The sequence below is a fragment of the Suillus subaureus genome (assembly GCF_016647635.1).
Source record: "Suillus subaureus strain MN1 chromosome Unknown BJ212scaffold_22, whole genome shotgun sequence".
NCBI classification, from domain to species: Eukaryota; Fungi; Basidiomycota; class Agaricomycetes; order Boletales; family Suillaceae; genus Suillus; species Suillus subaureus.
Window position 1 is genome coordinate 78,864 of NW_024538578.1, and position 19,369 is coordinate 98,232.

Genomic DNA, 19,369 nt, shown 5'->3' on the forward strand with positions numbered 1-19,369 from the left:
GACCCAGTGGTACACGGGGGACTGGCACTGCCACATTGCATCGCCTCATGCTGGATTACAAAGTTTTGATGAAAACCCCAGCTGGCAGCTGCCACTGAGTACTGAGTACTGAGTACTGAGTACTGAGTACTGAGTACTGAGTACTGAGTGCCCATCCCGAAAGTCTAACCTGAGAATGCTCCGCCACAGACTGTCAACAAGGCTAGAACCGTTTGAATGGGTCGCGGCGTGCGTGCGGCATTGCACTGACTTCTTCGAGTTCTCTTCTAGAATTTGAAGAACGTCGAGACTCGACCATGACATGATCAACACAGCTAAACATGTGGGTCGGACTGTACCTGTGACACAAGTGTCATCCAACAGCTACGAACACTGCTACAATACCTGACTCGCCGCAGCGATCCAGCAGTACCACACGCGAAATACTTTATCCAGTGACAAACTCATAGTAAGTCCGAAGGTGTTAACCCTGCTGCGACTCGCGCCTCAATTTAGACAGCCCTTTGTAGACGAGCTTGTGAAAAGAGCGTCGAGGTCTTGAACTCGAAATCCTAGGCCCAACTAGTGACTCGTTGTTCAAGGGGCTGCAATATTTTTGCCAGTGCAAGCACTGCTCTGTAGTAAACACAGATGCGTCCCACTTTGGAATCTCGAAGAAACGCAGCCATCAAGCTATCCAACTTGAACTTATAGACGTCACTCGTGTATTGCCTTTTCTGCGGGTGGAAAGTTGCTAATTGCCATTGCGGCTGCGACGACCAGGCTATGGCTTATATGCCTGTCACGACTCATGATATCTCTTTCGTCAGAAAGACCTTCGCTGCTATCAACATTTGTATATTGTGAGCTCGAATACATGTATGCCTCAGTCAAACTGACAACAAGTGCGGGCATCCACACGGTCATAGGCTGATCAGTCTGCACATGGGTTGGTACCACACATCGAAGATACTTATGAGAAGCCCTGAAAGTCTTTTTGACGGCACACGAGATAGTGTCGATACACAGAGGAACCCCCACCAACATCTACTCTTGTGCACCACGTCGATGCGCCTCCTCACTATTGCGGGATACCGAGACGGTTCTACTCTGATAAGCAGCTTCAATCGTTTGTGGTGGACCGATTCTTCAGGGTATCGCGCTTTTGCGGGCGTTGTCGTTGATTGTCGATGTTGTAGATAGCGGCAACCTTTTCTTGTGTACGCCCTTTCGATGTCATCTCCACCCACAATATCGTTCCAGCACAACATGACATTGCTTCACCTATACCCGAGGACAACACCTTTACTTCAATAGCTGTGACTTTTTGGAGCCTCCGTACATGTGTCACCGCAACCATGAGCTGCGAGAGCGAGTTGAATGATGCGTTCCCTAATATCAGCCCTATTGCTGCCCAGCCTGATTGCGCATGCACGCACTGTTACTGGATTTCGACATGTCAGAAGTCACAAGGGAAGTGAGATTATTGTTCGGCTACGGTCTATTCTTCCGGCTTGAAGTACTTGGTCTTATTAGCAAGGCGCAGAATACAATTCATATGAAGTATAGATTTGTTAGGTATAGATAAGCAAGACGACATGAATAACACAACTCAGAAATACACCTAATGTCCCTAGAGTCCTATGTGGCAACCAAGCCAAATATCCGCTACGAAACCTCTGTTGCGCAATTGAAATACTCGCGGACCTCTTCCACGTCGTGCAGACGTGGCAGGAAATGAGCGCTTAGTGCCGAGACCAACAACTCGTGATCTTCGTCGTGGAAAGGCGTTTTGTTATGGGCTATCTCGTGCACAATGATATAGTACCTGTTGAGACAAGGCTGTATGAGCACATCGTAGCCAGTGAAGCTCTACATCTACGTACCAGTGAATGTATGCCTGACCAGGCGTCATGCCAGAGTCTAGCTCTGCACCATAACATGTGAGGGTTTTCGCTAAACAGCATGAAGGTTCACCTACGTTTCGTGTAGTGTGCAAGGTTCAAGAAAATCAGCCGGTTGCGATTGAATCCCATTAAATTATGATCCTCTGGATGCCAGAAGATATTGAATACGCCATGTTCATTATTACTCAGGTTCAATACTGCGTTGAGTCCGTGGACTATGTTTGCAAAGTCCGTTATTTCGCCTGGAATTTCTTGACGTGCAGTGACTACGACGGTTATTTAATGCTGACACCAAAGACGAGGGGACCTACTTTGTCGCCAAACGGGTATAAAACCAGCGGCGCCACCCACATCTGGAATTCGTTCATATCAAGACGTAGTTATCAACAATGACCCACGTACCGGCGAGTTCCAGAGTGGTACTCTTCAACTCAGTACAGTACTTGACGTCTTTCCGCTTCCTGTCTGCACCACTGTGTTCTCTATTTCGGATCTCCTGTTCTTCTCGGGTAGCCTGCCCCTTGGCACACTGGTCCATCAATTCCTTGACCGCGTCGTCTGCATGAAATGAGTTTGCGGTTGTGCCCGAGGTATAATACGAGACATACCAATTTCTTCGACGCTGACTTTGCTGGGGCTCTTGGATCCTCCCGACTGCCACCTGAAGAAGTCAAGGAATTTGGACCGGAAGCGGATACCACCACCACCACCATGCCGCCCTCCGCCGGACTCCTCTAACTGCTTATTGCGTGCTGCCCTTTCGCGCTCTGGAGAGTGATTGATTGATAAGCCAGGCAGATGATTTGAAACTTATTGCGTACCTTCTTCCTTTTTCTTGTCCTCAAGTTTAGCGGCTTCGTGAGCTTGTTCAATCCTGTCCACTGCTACATGTGAGATACAGACATTGCAAGAAAGTTACGAACAATTACCATCGTAGCCTCGTTTCCTCAAGATTTCCTTGTCCGTCTCCAATATGGTCATCAAGCTGAGAACATCGTGCTTCTTGTGAGTCTTGAAAAGCAGTCGGCAAAGTGCGACAGCGACGCTAAAGAACCGTCAGTGATATATCGATGTGGAAAAACACGAATGTACCCACTCATACATGTCAAGGTGTTCCGTTTTCTTGAGCCATAGCACAACACGGCCGCTCTCTTCTGTGATCTCGGCGGACACATAGAATTCATTGCTTTCTCTCTGACGTTCAGCAGAGATGCGGTAATTAGAGTCAAGTCTCTTATCCACTTTGAGATCTCTGCATCCTTTCACGAGAAAGAGTGATTTATCACCCCACTTCCGGTGCATTGAGCCGCCCTGCTTGAGACGTTGCTCATCAAACTCATGCATAAAGATGGGCAACTTCTCCACAATCGCCTTTCGAACTTCCTCGCAACGAGTCCACTTAGGTTGCTCGTTGGTTGGTTTCACGTTGTATTTAATGTGGGCGCTCAAATACCCAGATCCCACTGATTCGTAGAGCTCTGCGACTTGGTTAGCCGGGTCCACGTTCAAAAAAGAAGCAATCTAGCTTACTTTCGAGCAGCTCATCCTGCGGAGCCAACCAGACAAACTCTCCAAAGATCCGGCGGTTTTCCATGTCGTCAGCGAGCAGGACCTTAGACGCTGGAACGAGTTGGAACTCGTCCCTGACGATGGGAGCGTGATCTGGATCGGAGGACTTTGAGGTGCGATAGCCGACGAATATTGGCGCATTCTTCATCCTTTTCTTATCCTCTTCGGAAAGCCCCTCATACCCAACTGCAATTCCACGAAGCTCGACAAGGTATCTGCATTGACGATGAGCGCAAGGATGATTCTGCAAGGTATTCACGCACTTCTCAGGGTCTGCTTCTGCACCAGCTTTTCTGAGGAACTCCTTAGGGTTCTTTATTAGAATGTGGACGATGTCGGAACAATCTGGCTTGGCTTTGACGCCACAAGCTTTCAGAAACCGATTTGCTTGTTCACCGAAGTCGACAAAAGTAAACAGTCGCCGGTAAAGATGCTCATTTCCGTATTGGCTACCACCGATGAAGCACTCCCGAGGTGGCACCAGGCGAAACTCGGAATCCGAATGACCTTGCGAGATGGCTTCTGCGACGGGGACGATAGGAATCTCGGCGATTTGCTGAAGATCTCCAGGAGAGAGGACTATACGAAGAGGGAACCATTTAGAGAATGAGAGTTAATCAGGTAGCATGCCTAACCTTGCTTTGTTGCGAGAAAGGCGAACCATTTTATCGCTGTATTGACATCCTTGGGCGGACTGGTCTTGAAAACCTCGATCACTTGTCTTGCAGATGGCGCTTCCCGCATCCTCAGTCGGCCGATGATCTTCCTGTCAACAGAAGGATGGACTTTCTGGAACCCCATTAACGCCCATGATGGATCAGAATAAACCTTGATGCGAGTTTTCGACTTCAGTTCCATGAATCCCGATGAAATAGCAAAAGACCTTACCTCCTCGTAAGCGCCTACACATTCATGACTGTCTCGCATAGCTGGTATAAACGGCATATCGTCGTATTTCGAAGGATCATACTCCGTATCATAGAGCTCGTCGAACTTGCTCTCAAGGTACCCAAAGGCAGCGCGTTGAACTTTAGGGTCGGGGTCTCCAGCAATCTCAATGAGCTTCTCCAAGGGCGGGTGTCGAAGGAATCCCATGTCGGTCAAAAGTTGCTCTGGAGTAGAGTCAGCTGAAAGCGAGAGAAAATATTGCGGAAGGAAACAAAGTACCATCCTCGGAATCTTTATCGATTCTGCGTGACCAATTGAGAATTGGTAGGCCCAGCGGACGTATCTCCCCATGTGGAAGGTACAAGTCAGTGATGCAGTATTTCCTGCCTTTATCGCAAGGGAAGACAGCGTATTTCCTGATATCCTCTACCCTCTCCATGGCATCTGGGTCAGTACTAAGATATCTGATCATCTCCATCGCCGACCACGTGCTCAATTTGTCCGCCCTGGAAAGTGATCAATAATGTTGAATCAAGGCCTCAAAATTTAACGCACTTGGCAAACAACTCTTCAAAGTTAAGATGTCGCTTGACCCCGAACTCGCCGAGTACAGTGAGAATCTGCGGATCGAACAGGTTGACAGAGACAACAGGCAAATCACGGAAGACGTCTGCTTCTGGGAAATACGCTCCACCAGGGGGCCGGAATCCCAAATTCGTTGCGATCCATGGGACGTCCTGCATGAGATCCTTTGCCTGCGATTTCATGTCGCTGGACATCGTAGGCCAGATGTTTCCCAGAACCCCCAGGACACGGTTAGAATACGTGGAGCTTTTGCGGATGTCATGAGCCGCGTCTATCTGAGGGCTTATTAAATGGCTCAGCCAGTCCACAACTGTCATTGGCTCCCACAAAAGAGATGGAGAAATGTGTCGTCGTTCAAGATTCCTGGTAAACGAAAACGGGATGGTGTCTGGAGGAAGAGCATCGTCCGACTGAAGCCAAGGGAGCCAAACAGTGGAATCGACAAACTTGGTGATATTGCGAAGTTCTATGACACGCGTAGAATTCCCAATTCGCGACTTGGCATTGTCCGTCAGATTCGGCAGGAATGTGAGGGTTGTTTCCCTCTCTTCATCGGCTTCAAGCGAACTTATGAAGTTAACCCACCACCGCAGACAACCGATCATTTCATCTTCCTGCAAGGTCCTTCCCTGTAGTTCTTTCACCACGTCCGAAAACGTGTACGTCCGGACACCATACTTCTCAGGGAGAGAGTCAACTAAACCAGCTGGGTCACCAGGTGACGTCGGAAGTTGTGTAGGCACCATTTTCATGAAGGAGGAGAAGTCGGCGTGAATCTCCCGAACGTCCTTGGTGTTACGAATACCGGAATTTGTCAAGATGGGGAAATGAACGTTGGAGGAATAGTCGAAGCAGTCGAAAAATGCATCTTGCAAGATTCTTGACACTTTAGCATCCGGAGTGGATGGTTGGAACGTGAAGTAGCGCATAGCATACAAGGCCTTCTCTCTTGAAGCTGACGCCTGAGCGTCAGCAGTCGGGACATCAACACCGTTGACTGTAGGCCAAGAACCCTGGACCTTGCGAATCTCCTGTTCATATACGAGTCTCGCAAGGAACCCACCTACATACAGGAGTTCTTGATTCCATTCTGTGTAAATTGTCAGTACACCTCAAAGGAAACCGACCGAGAGGCTAGCACGAACTTGCGATATGGCCGTTTCTGAGCAATCGTGAGATAACTTTACGTGCAAAAAAAGTGCACCCACGTTAGATCGATGGATCCTCGTTCGACAGTGGGAATAAATCGGCCAGACATATGTCCACTAATACCAGTCGTTTGCGCTGTACTTTGACCCTGCGACTCATCAGCACATTTTTATTGAACACAATGTAGAGCCTACAATGAAGATCCGGGACATATATTCCCTAAAATATGATGACAACATGTCGACGTGCACAGAAACAATAAAACAAGTAACATACCCGTCTAGTTGGGGAAATAGACCTTGCGGTCCCCTGAATATGCTTCCCATGTCCGGATCACGTTTCTCCTCTGCTGTTCTTGCATCCTGCTCCTCTTTGGAGAACTGTATTCATGATGAGCACAAAGAAAAGAACAAGGTCGCTGGAGAGCTCACGTAGACCATCTCAAAATCGAAGTGGGAAGGAGGATCCTTCTTCGTCATCGCTCTTAGGCCTTTATGAAGGTCCTTGCTAGGACTAGTCGAAACTTGAGCTGAATATACCGCATATTTAGCACTATGGGTTAACCAGGGTGGATGGTCATATGTCGATGCTCGAGACACAGTTTTGGTGACTTTAGCGACTTTGGGGGCTTCGCGCTTTGAGCCATCCCAAAAACTTTTGCGTTTCACAGGATCCTTTGATAGATTTTCATTGCCAGAGCGATGTGTAGATGTTATCTTCGTTCCAGCAGCGCGTGCCCAGTCCGTGATTTCAACAGTGATTTCTTGGGCTGTCAAGGAAAATCAGTATGCTTCACGTGCCGAAAATGCAACGTGCAACGCACTAGCTACTGAAAGTCCCTTGATATGCATCGTGTCCTCTTTGCTCCTCGGTATCATATCTTTGGGAACACGAATTGAGCTGGGTACTTGTCTTGACTTGGCGATCTTCATGAAGACTTTGTTGTCAAAGGAAACATGGGCGTTTTCCACACAAGACATGAATGTCATGGTAGCTGCCAAGAACCGGGCTAAGTCGAATGGCTTCGGGACGGGACCTTGCATATCTTCTTTCAGTACCATCTCGATGGAAGTCCATTCGCTCTGGGAACAAGTATCATCCAATGTATATAGCTGGGGAGATATGTGAGTATTGCGAACTTGTACTAAGCTTACGGAGCTTCGTGGCATACCTGATCGCCCTGAAAGAATATCGACAGACTTTTGCCTATCATATGCACCGATTGATATGGTGGATCTAATCGAGGAAAGGGCTTGGCGCTTACCTCCAGACAAGACCAGCGGGCTGTCGGTAATACCGAAGACACTGTAGAACCCTACAAAGAATAACTCCATGAGGCTAATTGACGGCGATACATGACTCTACGAACCAACGCCAAATGCTCCAATCTTCTGTTCGTCTGGGTTGCCATCCGCTGGTAAAAGTTAGCGCAAACTATTTGGTAGCAAACCATCATACCAATCTTCGTCAATCGTCCCCAGTCCTTATCTTCGAAACAATCACCATTGTTGCGAACAACCCATTTGAACAACTGTTGGAATCCTGAGCATTAGTAATTCCGAGGGTAGCACCACCTCGAGCTCACCTCCGTTGTGAGCAGGTCCGGCATATCGGTCTTGCCATTGATTCCATTTGTCTTGCCGTTTGCTCCCGCAGAATGTGTAGCATAGTCCTTCGTTTGAAACTCTATTAGGACCTTCTTGGCTCTAGCGTCGTCAGCATTCTGTAATAATTCTCGGAACACTGGGCGCTTTTTAGTCGACCACGCTAAGCCAATATAGTGGTTCGACGAACCTGTAAACTCCTCGGGATATCGAGCGAGCACTTTATCGACCAACGCACGCTGGTTTACTTCTACTCTCTTTGGCTTTCTAGTAGTTGTAGTCTGTACACCTCTTATTGCGAGCGCCTAATTTGGAAACATTAACCACCCACCTTACTCAGGCTTGCCATTGCGCCGGTGGCCTAAGTTGGGTATTGAAATGTTTGCTTTGCTGGTGTCCTGTCGTTGGAGGGGTATACAGATTCGGAAGATGATGTGGTACTCAAAGCTGTGGTATTTGCTGTGAATGTGAAAGCAAGCAGGCGTCTGCTCGTGGCATGTCGAGAATAACGTTTGATTAAAAGCGGCCAAAGGAATCCACAGCCGCATCGCGACATGTGGCAGGACTTAGACGCCCAACAATGTTTCTTTCAGAACTTGTAGCAACCTCATAAACGGAAGTCGATCCCCTACTCGCTCCGACCTTTGTATTCAGCAAAAGTCAGATGCAGTATCAATGTCCTAGACCAGTCGTTCCTTCAATTGATCCCATCATGCCTTCGTCTTACTGTGGAGATCTTGCAATTGGTCCGTCAGAATTCTTCGATTAGTAACAGATGTTAACAGTTGGCATAAGACATGCATCTTTGATTATTTATTGTGATAGGACGTTTTTGGTCCAAGTTGGAGCCTTGAAGCCTCGTTGATATGATTCGCCAGAGTGACGATTCTACACGCCAGAATGGACCAAGGGATCTAAGGGAGACGTTGGCAGATCGGCATTTTCCCAAGAAATGGAGCCCATCCGCTACCTAGCCTCCAACTTTCGAAACTGCAGGTCCCTCAAAGTGTTGTCTCTACACTGCCCAGTCATCCTGGAGGTTCTGTCTCGATTCACTCTTGCCTTTCAGAATGGGATCGCGCATTATGACCAACGCCGGCAGTTGGTACACAAATCACATTCGGTAGCTACAGAGGGGCTTGGCCCACTGGCCAGTTATATGATTGCAAGCCAGACTTCACTGTCATTGCACTTACACTCGACGTATGGGCCGTTGAACGCCGACATTGGGAGCACTCTGCTTGTTCAAACGCCTCGGGTGAGAATCGAATCTCGCGAATGACCTCTGGAAGATACTCCGCAACCTTATCCCTATTTCTGCATCTCGAGCCATGAGATACAATCATCATACGTGTCCTGTGAGCATGAAGATCCATCCTCCCAAACTTAGTATCTCCCCTTCTTTTTGGCGCATCATATATCCATGCCCAAGGCCTGAATGCCATGTGCGTGAACCAACTCGTAAATCACATCTCGTGCAAACGGTTTATTGACAAGCTCAACTCGGAATGAGAGGCCTTCGCCCATACGTTTGTCGCCTCTTTTATCTACCACACGATTGGTTATCGCATGATTCTGTTGCAGTCCACGGTGATCTTGAATGCCATATCACCTTCCTCGCTGTCCTCAACGTCAATCCTGCCGTCCGAGTATCCAGCTATCTATCCACTATCAACAGCGTCGGCATGATCATTCTAGACTTGCTTCCCATGCGTTAAATTGCACGCATACACAGAAATCTGCAGGGGATACCGTAAGTTGACTCATGCAGCTGCTGGAGCATCGATCTCACACTGGTTTAGGTTATTTTTGTGACAAGAATAATACATTCCATGTTTGGACCAGAGGTGCTGGCCGTCATCTACAGCATGCCTTGCGCATTCCTCCTGTGGGGTAAGTCTACTCAACCCAACTTTACTTGTTTACCTATCTAAGGCCGTCGCTGTACTTGCACTATCTTCTTTGTTCTTGCCTCTTCTTCTTGGTATTCCAATACTCAGATTGTCTAACGCGTGTCCTGGTCGGCTGTGTAGTCGGCTGGTGACGCTCTTCGTGACGTGGGTGGTGTGGGATACACGCACTGCCTGGTGGCTGTATCCAATCAGTATTGGGCGATGCACAACCGCCTCTTCGGCAAAATTCTGCATCAGTCGCCTACGCGACCTTCTCTGGAAGAAGGTGCATTGATGCCACTAGACAATGACTCTGAAGCGGCAAGTGCAAAGTCGGACTAACTGAAATCCAGGATGTCTTAGCCTCTGTCCTTCTTTACCAGCGTCGGTGTATTGTAGTTTCCAACCAACTAACCCTCAATACTTAATCTCCTCTCAGAGTTGTTTGTTTTGCTCTGATGTCTATGCGTCCCGGAATTTCATAAAGTTCTCAGTGTATTCATCTACTATATAGCTTCACTGTCCGGTTGTCAATCCTTCGTGCCATAAAATCAACGAACCAACGGGAAAATCATCGACCTCATAGGCGACCATAGGCATCAAGTGGTGGTCTGCCAAAGGTAGGCTGACAGGGCAGTAACGATTAGCATCCTCAATTCAATCAAAATTCCAACATCATCACTTACAGTTGGGGCAGGTTTATTTTGAAGGATCGCCTCAATTTTGTCTAGGATCTCAGGCGTTAATTTGGGAATAACGTCCAGTGCCTTCAAGTTATCGACCACTTGCTCAGGCTTAGAGGCGCCGAGGATGACGGTGCTCGTGTTCGGGTTCTTTGCAACCCATGCCAACGCCAAGTGTGTGACGCTACAGCCTAACTCCGTCTCGGCGAGCGTGGTGAGCGCTTGGACTTTGCGAATCTTGGAGAGACCCTCCTCCTGGTCAAGGCTCTTCAAAGTGTCCTTGAAGAAATCAGAGTGGGCAGCGAACCGAGAATCTGCCGGGACACCATTGTTGTACTGAATATCACGAATCATTAGCAGTCGGATCTGTAATCTATCTTGGGAATGTTAATTACCTTGCCGGTGAGGAGGCCGCTAGCCAGTGCTGACCAAACGGTGGTTCCGATGGAATACTTCTTGTAGACAGGTGCGTATTCTTTTTCGGGACGTTCACGGTGAAGCATGCTAGATACTCGTCAGGATGGTGGATCTCGCGCAATATCTTTGTCAACTCACTGGTGCTGGCACTGCTCGGCAATAGGAGGGATCAGGTTGAGCTTCTCAGCGACGTCTGGACGGGGTATTAAAGTTAGGTCATTCGAGAAACAGGTGAAACGCACGGTAAGCCTCTCAATGTCCCTGGCAGACCATTCTGATGTGGCCCAGTAGAATGCCTGCAAATACCTTGAGCAGGACTAAGAAACTCGAGACTCAAGACTCACCCAGCCCTTCTCAATGACATAGTTGAAAGCGCGGACGATCTCCTCCATCGGTGCTGCAAACGATATCTTCGATGTCTATGTTTGTGTCCACAACTTAAAAACATACTGGTGTAATCAGGTCGATGTGCGAAGAGAACATCAACATAGTCGAGGCCAAGACGGTCCAGTGACTCCTGGGTACCTTCAATAATGCTAGGCCGACGATAAGTTTATTTCCTAATTCAAGTTTTATCCGCACGTACTGTTTTCTGGAGAGACCAGTGTCATTCGGACCAGTACGGGTACCAAAGAACAATTTTGTGGTGATGACCAAATCAGAGCGACGATAGCCGAGTTCTTTAATAACACGACCCCTGTCCAGAAACCAGGTTAGACTGATTCGACGAGGCTTCCTTAAGCACGCACATTTCAACTTCCGAATGACCCTTTGCGTAGCCCTCGGCAGTGTCGAACATGTTGATACCATTCTCGAAGGCAACTTTGATGATTTCCTGATTGTGAGAATGAGTTGAGGCTTCCCGTTTGTGTGCAAGACTCAAGATCCGGGCCCCCTACCTTGACAGGGTCACCAACAACGGTTCCTCCCAGCGTCAGCCCTACAAGGTATTCTCAGCACCATAGTAATACCGTCCCAATTAGCAAGCTGCTCACATCCACCAAGTGAGAACACCGGTACCCGTAGACCGCTGGGGCCCAGACGGCGGAAGGGCATGTTCTTGGGGTCGAACTCCGTTTTGACAGTCATGGCTAATGCGGTGATGTGTGGTAAGGTGGTTATTGCAAGCACGATGGGACTTTACCATGGCTTCAACTCAAGTTATATATGTATGTGAAAGCTGCTAAAAGCTGGTGCATTTCTAAGCTATCACTGGTTGTGTTGTTCTGCGGACCGTTCGGAACGACGATTGAACTATACTTGCATCCTGGGATTCCTAGCTGAGTTTCAATCATGTACAAACAAACAATTTTTGGATGCGTTTCCGCTGGATTTGGTCCGATTCAGATCGAAACCCAATGATAGGGGTGTTATCTACACAGAAATTACATGATTTTTCCGTCGGCGTTTCTTCAACATCGACTTTCTTCATCTCTCGTACTTCATCAGACCCCATTTCAAGCACAAAGCGAAAGTTTCCGGCGTGCGATAAACCAACTGGAATCAAGAGCGATTCAAGCCGAGTCTTGCTGGTAGACCATGTACAGCTGATACGTGTGAGTGTGAGTTCTTACTCATGCTTCACAGCCAATACCTTCATCACGATGTCATGAATACTTACTCTCGGAAGGTCATAAGACTCATCTGTCGAATCGCGGGCTCCGTGTTCCCCCACCTCATGGCAAAACGAAATTTTAATGTTCACATGGATCAGTCACGGGACTTATATAACACCTCGACACTATTGACACTGGGAATTTATTTTCTGACCATGAGGTAGATTCCATCAATCCTTTCTTTTCACAGACGGCCGTTAATATCCAGTGCCGGGCGGCCAAATGTTGGCTACAAGCATAAAGTTTTAGCTCGGTAAAATTTACTCATAAAAGGCAAGCACTTACCGGGGCAGCCGGCTGATTCTCCAGAATTGCTTCAATCTTGTCCATTATCTCAGGGGTGAGTTTGGGAATGACGTCGAGAGCCTTTAAGTTATCAAGGACTTGCTCAGGCTTCGAGGCTCCGAGGATGACAGTGCTTGTATTCGGGTTCTTTGCGATCCACGCAAGTGCCAGGTGCGTGATGGTGCAACCAAGCTCTATCAGGTGCGTGTCACATTAAGCAATCGTGTGCGACCCGAAAGGAAGGAAATACCTTGTTCTGCGAGTACGCTCAACTCATTGACCTTGCGGATCTTTGTGAGACCCTCCTCCTTTTGCAAACTGTCCACCGTGCCCTTGAAAAAGTTGGAGTGCGTCGAGAAACGGGTCCCCTCTGGGATACCGGCGTTGTACTGCATCAGAGATGAGAAAATGATTGTTTGGCTTGTCGGGAGCAGCACACCTTTCCAGTAAGAAGACCACTAGCAAGAGCGGAGAAGACGGTTGTGCCCAGCTGGTATTTCTTATACAAAGGGCTGTAGTAAATTTGTCTCAGCCACTGACCACAACGAAGATGATAGTGACCCACCGGTATTCCTTCTCAGGGCGCTCACGATGGAACATGCTGATCAAGGTCTCAGAAACTCACAATCGCAAAAATGAAGGACACCTACTTGTGTTGACATTGCTCGGCGATAGGTCCATGAAGTCCAAGCTTCGTCGCGATGTCTATAACAATCACTCATCAGCAGTGTTCGTGACTCTCTAACACAAAGAATAGCTCACGCTGCGCCTCCTCAATATCGTATGCGGACCATTCGGACGTTGCCCAGTAGAATGCCTAGAATGCCGTGAGTACTTCCCTGTTATTCTCCTGCTCAGGCGACATACCCAGCCCTTCTCAATCACCCAGTTGAATGCGCGCACTATCTCTTCCATGGGGACTAAATAATTGAGTTGAGTTGATTTGGTTTCTTCGGCATACATAACTAATCATACCTGATGCATCTGGGCGGTGCGCAAAGATAACATCGACGTAGTCAAGACCAAGACGCTCGAGACACTCCTTAGTTCCTTCAATAATACTGCAACTAGGTTAGCACTCTGAAACGCAATCGTGAACGACTCACTGTTTCCTCGAGAGACCTCCATCATTAGGACCGGCGCGCAGACCCCAGAATAGTTTGGTAGTGATGATAAGATCTGTCCGGCGGAGGCCGAGCTCCTTAATTACACGACCCCTTCCCTCACAGTCAGCTTCGATGCTCGCCAAAGTGTCGAAGAACCTCACATTTCCACCTCGGACCTGCCTTTTGCGTAAGCCTCCGCGGTATCGAACATGTTAATACCATTGTCGAATGCGGCTTTCATTATATCCTTTTGGTGAAGGTGGGATGCTGAGATATTTTGAAGACTAAGGAGTCGATGCTCACCTTCACTGGGTCACCGATCACACTTCCACCAAGAGTAAGCCCTAGGTAAGTTCCCATCCAGCGCCGTCAAACACGAAATAGTATACGAAACATACATCCACCAAGCGAGAAGACAGGGACTCGGAGACCACTAGGACCAAGCCTGCGGAAAGGCATGTTCTTGGGGTCAAATTCGACCTTGACATCAGATCCAGAAGCCATTGTTACGCGAGAGATATTGAAAGTAAGAGTTGAGCAAGAGGAATAAGCCTTGAAGTTTGAGTGCGCGACAGTATTTAAAGAATTCAATCATTGCTGCTGCGGGCCGCCATCACCACTAATTGATACTTGAATCCCGGCCAATCATCAATCATCTATGTCCCCAATCGTTCCCGAAAGAAGATTGCCAGGTTGGTGTTGAGACACATTGAATTCAAGCATCAGATGACCTGCAAGTATTTGAGCGTGTCATAAATCTCAGGCTCAGGTGAGTGACATGGCCGCCCCTAGGTGGGTTAGTAAGGCAACATGCGGTCTTCGTAAGAATATCGGAGAAATGCCAGGTTTTTGGGTAGGCGAAGTCACTGACCGAGCGGCTTGTCTACATCGTGATCTAACCCTCCCTTCGCATTTTTGTGCATGTGAATGAATGTGGATGTGTACTTATTTAGTAGCGCACAACAAGACCTGCAAGTTGTTACTGGTGGTGTAGTTTAATTGGCATCGCTTGTGTGATTCGAACTACTTACTACTATGTAGCAAGCTTGTATGGTAGCTAACTGCCGTGACGTCGACTTTCTTTTCCGAGGAGGGGTCGGAGCCCCAGGCAAGCGGCAGCGCAAGGGCTAGCGCCCGAACCTACATAACTCGTAGAATGATCAGTGGCCATCAAGTACTGAAAACAAACGTTTGATATATATGCAATATGATGTGGAAAATAAGCACAATCGGCTAGAATGTTCCAGCGCAAGATATATCTATAGTCATATATCTACATATATATCGTTACCCTCTACGACCAATAATTGGATACTTGATTGGCAAGAGGGTCATATCGGATAGTACACATGACGGTTATGCATAGAAACGAGTGCTCGGCACTCTACATGTCTTCTATATCTCAGTAATATCCTGGCACCCAGTCTCTACCCCAGTAGCTCTTTTGAAACACGACCTGCAAGAACGGTAACAGACGGTTGGCCATGATGAACACTGCGAGTGTCTTGACGTCCGGTGAGAGTGACTGGTGTAGGTATGGTCTGGTACTACTGAATTCGTATGCAGGATTTGCAGGGAATGGAGTGCAGCAGCAGTGGATCGAGGTTCGATAGTAGTTCGGCCGCGGGATACAGTCAGCCACAGGATCAAGGACTGGCCATCCAATCAAGTTTCGGCCATCAAGTCGAGTTTGTTATGGATCGCTTCCAGTCATACTGTCAGAGCCAAGCGAAACGTGGACCGGGAGGAGACTTTCTGGACCGGGATCTGTCGAAAAAGGAAATAGTGTTAAGGAGCGAGTAGGGGCGGAGCAGGCAATTGTTCAAGTACAGAACGCCACCGGGGTGCAGAGAAAGCCCGACAGAATCAGATAACAAGCAGCAAGCTATTCCTTATAAATGACTAGAAAATGTACTCGGTGAGTGGTGATCGAGGTCTTGACTCTGCCGACACATACCTGTCTTCGTTTGCTTTCAGATCCAGTTTCAGAATAGGAAGGACTGCATTATTAAAGTTAGGAATGGAGTAGGGTTGCAGGGTAATAAGGCCGTAAGCTTCGGTATCAGTTGCAGATAATAAACCCGGACGGAGAACCGAACTACTTAGCTTTGCTCGGAGGGGAATTCAGTTCTCGATTTACATGAGACTGAAGTCGGTTACCCCACCGAACCGGTATGTAGTAAATTTGTCTTGAAACGTCAGTTTAGGACAAGTGACTATAATAGCGACCGTATCAATTGACTTTGAATGAAAGTCAAATGCAGGACTCCTACTACAAGCAGACTTGAGAGACCAATTCATCAGCGTGCGGCTGTTAAATTGAGTACAGTCCCAACTTTCGCCATGGAGGAGAACAAAAGAAAAGAGTGTAAGGTGAAGAGCCGCGCTACATAACAGTATGCAGCGTGACGGAACTGTACAATATTCGAGTCAGTGGTGTGATATCGATGAAAATAGTCGATGTGTGCTTCGCAGGGGATTGACAGAATATGCACAAACCACCGATGCTAGTATGTCTCGGTGGGGTGTTTCGCGATGAGCCTAGGTGCTACTACTTCCATGACGGAACATTGTAGAAGCTAGAAGTCCAACATGAGGGTGAGGTTTATCACAAAGAAAGTAAAAGATGAAATAGACTGAAAACCAATAGTTTGATCTGTGTCTTAGATGCGCGATATGGAACACTCGGGATTTGATAAATTGTTGCCGGTGGGATAGAATTTCACGTCCAATGAGACTAAGAGTTGTGATATTCGTCTGTCACTTGATATACCGTTATACTGGCATGTCAGGTGCTGCATGGAAGGAGAATATGGTCAAAGAGTGATATTATCACGTGCGTTTGAGCTGGCCAAACAAAATTGGTTAAAAAGGTAACTATAGTCATATAATCAGGTCTTTGAGGTTCACGCTGGCGAGACTGTTCGTGCGGAGAAGAGAAACGACTTGATTCAAACTAACTGTCGGGCAGGTGCGCTACGTTTGTACAAGATCGTTTTCGATGGGGAAAAGAAGACGACAAGGGTTTCGGGTGAGGGCGCGCATCGCCCACCGGCCCCGAATGGGCTTTAGCCTAAGGGAAAGAGGTGAGCTGCGAGGGCGGGTGGGCCGCTTCGCTGTGATTTGGCTAATTTGCCCCTTCAGGGCCCCATGGTAGACCTGAGGTCTCTTTCCGAGTGTCAGCGAGGCGTTCGTTTGTGCTCCTGCGCAACGAAATCAGGGAGAGGAGGGTGGGGAAAAGAAAAGCTAGTCGACGAAGTGCGCGGTGAGGATGGTCGACGCAGCAGAAGAAGAAAAGGTGCGAACGTCACGCTTGCTGTTCGCTCAAAGACTCAACTCTATTTCCTCCGCTCGTGCCTCGCTACGTAATAGAGTGGCAACTAAGTGAATTTCAGTGATGGCCATCCAGCTGCTTGCGTTCTCCATATACACACTGGAGGCTGCATTTCGCGGGGCTAGTAGTTACGCGAAATGAAGGTAAGACTGTCTGAGTCTGAGTCAAGGGCTAATCCGACCCCTGACCTGTATTGAGTCACTCATCTTACTGATAGTGAAAGCACTCGCTGAGCGGATGTAGAGTGGTGCTACGAGCCAGATACCTGGAGCAAAAACACCAATCGGTGGGTGTGCAATTGATCTAACAGCACAACAAAAGAACCGCAGAGAATGACAGTCGATGACTAGTCACAAACCAAGAAACTATGTAGGACGTCAACGGAACAGGGCTACAATAAGCTGATCACCATCCATACCCCCATGCCAAATTTCCGTTTAGACAAAGCTAGCGTGTCCAACTCCAGTTAGGGGAACACGGAATGTGGTCCAATCTACAATTGAAAGACGCCCCCTGAGACCGGTTGGCTACTCTTTCCGCTCATCATGTCAGACTGATCAATCTCCGTCTCCTCCGTGATGTGCACAGCCATCCGTTGCATGGTGAAGTTACGATCCTGTGTACTTCGTCCTCGAAAGAGGCTGGTAATGATGCCACCTAGTTCAGGGGACTGTTCAGTCAGGGAGTTGCCGCCAACGTGGAAGTGTACTTGGAGAATGATGAGGCAGAATGTAATCCCCTGGAAAATTGTATGAACAACTCATGTACAAACCAATTCATTGCACTCACTACAATCGGAGGTATAACGCCCAACAGGATGTATTCGCCATTGGATCCGACCAAGAATGATATAAGGAGCGCGAGCACACTCGTGGCATATAAAGCGCCGCTCTCAATGACGACGATGAAAACGGGTAAAAGGGCGGCAAGGCCACCTGGCATGAAACGACGAGTGTGATAAATTCGCCATGCAATTGAAACTGCATTATTCTGGTCGTCAGTAGCTAGCAGAGTATATGCAATAGACGTACTGGTACAGGTAACGCTGACAAACATGGTCAATGTATAGAACGTGGTGATACATCCTGAAGCGGCCGTGGAAAGATTGGACAGCTCATAGGCTCGAGAGAGGGCCCAGACAACATAGTATCCGGTGGCTGCAAAACGATACCAGACAAGACGATGGTCGAATTATACCTTTCGAAACGCTCACCCGCATTAACTAATAGCACGATACAACCAGGAATGGCAACAAAGCGGCTTCTGTGGTTTAGGACATGACATCGCCAAACCTGCTCTACTCAGAGGGAGAGCGAACATTCAAGTGGGGAAACTTACGACTACGCCATCAGCAAGAGTGGTTTGCGTAATATAAAGTGCCTTTGATGCGAGATCCAACGGCGAAGCAAGGTTTGAATAGTAGACATCTGCACCAATCGTATTCACTTTGAATACGAAGGCTTCTAGCCCTCGAACAAAATCGATAACTAGATGCTGACGGCGACCATGTTGAGCAAATTCCCCATGGAGGTTTGATTATTACACTCACAGCTGTTGCAATACAGAGTAGCAAGGTTGCCACCGGGATAAGGAGTTGTTGTTGAATGCCGGTTTTCTTGAATAAGACGAATAATGTTAACCAGTACAAAGTAAAGAACACGCCTGTTAAATGTTTGAAATGATGAAATCCGACACCATGACTTCCGAGTTCAACTATTCCACTGGTCGGTAACGCACCGTAAAACAAAGTCTGGAGAAACAAAGCTAGGAATGAAGCTTTGTCCAAAGGCACGCCCATTATGACAGTAATGTGATTCGACCGACTGAGTTAGATCCAGACAGGAGAGACGACCAATAAAGTGTTTTGGGGCACGGTCAAGCGCAGGCAGTCACCTTCTGAATAAAATAGATCGAGGGCGGAGCCGTGTTGGGCGTGCTGCGAAAATATTCATAATAAGTAGGCGTTTGGGCTGCAAAGTATCCAAAGAATTCTATCAGTATATACCGTAAGGTAGAGTAAACCCGTTGACTGAAATTTCTCACTGTTGTGACTGTCTAACCATTCCCAGCGTGGTCTAGTTCAGCCCTTTTTGATGTTCGTTACCGTTCTCATTCAGGGCTGTCGATGCACATGGACAATAACTTGTCGTCAATGACGGACTCTCCGAGCAACACCAGCTGCCGGTCTACAGCATCATAGGGCGTAAGAGGGCCGTTACATTTGTAATTGAACAAACTATTAGTAATAGGTTGGCATGATCTCGGATGATCACAGAATTATGTAAGTAGCTGACTGCCAGGATGGTGAAAAGATAAAGTAGTACAGATGAAGCTCAATTCGAAAACGTCGTTGTC

General features: G+C 47.8%; 5 protein-coding genes across 5 annotated transcripts; 1 reads left to right on the forward strand and 4 right to left on the reverse strand.

The window, feature by feature from the left end:
- Positions 1-1,448: 1,448 nt before the first annotated feature.
- BJ212DRAFT_379283 (uncharacterized protein) lies at positions 1,449-8,233 on the reverse strand. The gene is made up of 28 exons (XM_041343053.1): positions 8,013-8,233; positions 7,872-7,962; positions 7,663-7,820; positions 7,536-7,608; positions 7,447-7,491; positions 7,342-7,392; positions 7,249-7,283; positions 6,901-7,189; positions 6,509-6,846; positions 6,354-6,457; positions 6,272-6,296; positions 6,137-6,225; positions 6,074-6,090; positions 4,899-6,018; positions 4,623-4,849; positions 4,344-4,567; positions 4,091-4,283; positions 3,719-4,034; positions 3,417-3,670; positions 2,983-3,364; positions 2,816-2,931; positions 2,708-2,767; positions 2,495-2,653; positions 2,289-2,444; positions 2,198-2,239; positions 1,961-2,152; positions 1,866-1,908; positions 1,449-1,807 (listed from the first exon to the last, which is right to left on the reverse strand). Exons 1-28 carry the CDS (start codon positions 8,028-8,030, stop codon positions 1,648-1,650), a joined length of 4,977 nt encoding a protein of 1,658 aa, XP_041191490.1. The 5' UTR covers positions 8,031-8,233; the 3' UTR covers positions 1,449-1,647.
- A 1,797-nt stretch (positions 8,234-10,030) lies between these two features.
- Positions 10,031-11,925, reverse strand: BJ212DRAFT_1364069 (NADP-dependent oxidoreductase domain-containing protein). The gene is made up of 13 exons (XM_041336011.1): positions 11,818-11,925; positions 11,669-11,764; positions 11,573-11,613; positions 11,423-11,508; positions 11,260-11,370; positions 11,124-11,209; positions 11,018-11,070; positions 10,912-10,969; positions 10,812-10,866; positions 10,652-10,760; positions 10,260-10,592; positions 10,134-10,198; positions 10,031-10,076 (listed from the first exon to the last, which is right to left on the reverse strand). Exons 2-12 carry the CDS (start codon positions 11,760-11,762, stop codon positions 10,154-10,156), a joined length of 1,071 nt encoding a protein of 356 aa, XP_041191491.1. The 5' UTR covers positions 11,763-11,764; positions 11,818-11,925; the 3' UTR covers positions 10,031-10,076; positions 10,134-10,153.
- A 158-nt stretch (positions 11,926-12,083) lies between these two features.
- BJ212DRAFT_1588444 (NADP-dependent oxidoreductase domain-containing protein) lies at positions 12,084-14,361 on the reverse strand. Its single transcript, XM_041342428.1, has 13 exons — positions 14,079-14,361; positions 13,984-14,024; positions 13,842-13,927; positions 13,681-13,791; positions 13,550-13,635; positions 13,442-13,494; positions 13,337-13,391; positions 13,225-13,279; positions 13,140-13,175; positions 13,014-13,086; positions 12,825-12,963; positions 12,575-12,768; positions 12,084-12,518 (listed from the first exon to the last, which is right to left on the reverse strand). Exons 1-13 carry the CDS (start codon positions 14,182-14,184, stop codon positions 12,474-12,476), a joined length of 1,080 nt encoding a protein of 359 aa, XP_041191492.1. The 5' UTR covers positions 14,185-14,361; the 3' UTR covers positions 12,084-12,473.
- Positions 14,362-15,167: 806 nt separating this feature from the next.
- Positions 15,168-16,003, forward strand: BJ212DRAFT_1300751 (uncharacterized protein; the record flags this gene model as incomplete). Its single annotated transcript, XM_041333030.1, has 7 exons — positions 15,168-15,214; positions 15,247-15,368; positions 15,391-15,506; positions 15,587-15,598; positions 15,658-15,729; positions 15,787-15,852; positions 15,935-16,003. The coding sequence occupies 7 exons, from the start codon at positions 15,168-15,170 to the stop codon at positions 16,001-16,003; spliced, it is 504 nt and encodes a 167-aa protein (XP_041191493.1).
- A 1,354-nt stretch (positions 16,004-17,357) lies between these two features.
- BJ212DRAFT_1364106 (uncharacterized protein) lies at positions 17,358-19,233 on the reverse strand. The gene is made up of 8 exons (XM_041336012.1): positions 19,058-19,233; positions 18,752-18,984; positions 18,564-18,676; positions 18,353-18,508; positions 18,228-18,306; positions 18,046-18,171; positions 17,804-17,994; positions 17,358-17,753 (listed from the first exon to the last, which is right to left on the reverse strand). The coding sequence occupies exons 2-8, from the start codon at positions 18,810-18,812 to the stop codon at positions 17,508-17,510; spliced, it is 972 nt and encodes a 323-aa protein (XP_041191494.1). The 5' UTR covers positions 18,813-18,984; positions 19,058-19,233; the 3' UTR covers positions 17,358-17,507.
- Between the last annotated feature and the right edge of the window lie 136 nt (positions 19,234-19,369).

Coding starts and splice junctions, on each gene's coding strand:
- BJ212DRAFT_1588444 (XM_041342428.1), bottom strand. CDS start 14,184: ATGGCTTCTGGATCTGATGTCAAGGTCGAATTTGACCCCAAGAACATG. Junction 13,792..13,841: donor GGCAGGTCCGAGGTGGAAAT/GTGAGGTTCTTC, acceptor CTGTGAGGGAAG/GGGTCGTGTAATTAAGGAGC. Junction 13,392..13,441: donor GGGTGATTGAGAAGGGCTGG/GTATGTCGCCTG, acceptor ACGGCATTCTAG/GCATTCTACTGGGCAACGTC.
- BJ212DRAFT_379283 (XM_041343053.1), bottom strand. Junction 4,568..4,622: donor CGATAAAGATTCCGAGGATG/GTACTTTGTTTC, acceptor ACTCTACTCCAG/AGCAACTTTTGACCGACATG. Junction 1,808..1,865: donor GGTCAGGCATACATTCACTG/GTACGTAGATGT, acceptor TTGTCTCAACAG/GTACTATATCATTGTGCACG.
- BJ212DRAFT_1364106 (XM_041336012.1), bottom strand. CDS start 18,812: ATGGGCGTGCCTTTGGACAAAGCTTCATTCCTAGCTTTGTTTCTCCAG. Junction 18,677..18,751: donor TCTCCAGACTTTGTTTTACG/GTGCGTTACCGA, acceptor AACATTTAACAG/GCGTGTTCTTTACTTTGTAC. Junction 17,754..17,803: donor GCGTTATACCTCCGATTGTA/GTGAGTGCAATG, acceptor ACAATTTTCCAG/GGGATTACATTCTGCCTCAT.
- BJ212DRAFT_1364069 (XM_041336011.1), bottom strand. CDS start 11,762: ATGACTGTCAAAACGGAGTTCGACCCCAAGAACATGCCCTTCCGCCGT. Junction 10,761..10,811: donor GCCGAGCAGTGCCAGCACCA/GTGAGTTGACAA, acceptor ACGAGTATCTAG/CATGCTTCACCGTGAACGTC. Junction 10,593..10,651: donor GCGGCCTCCTCACCGGCAAG/GTAATTAACATT, acceptor CGTGATATTCAG/TACAACAATGGTGTCCCGGC.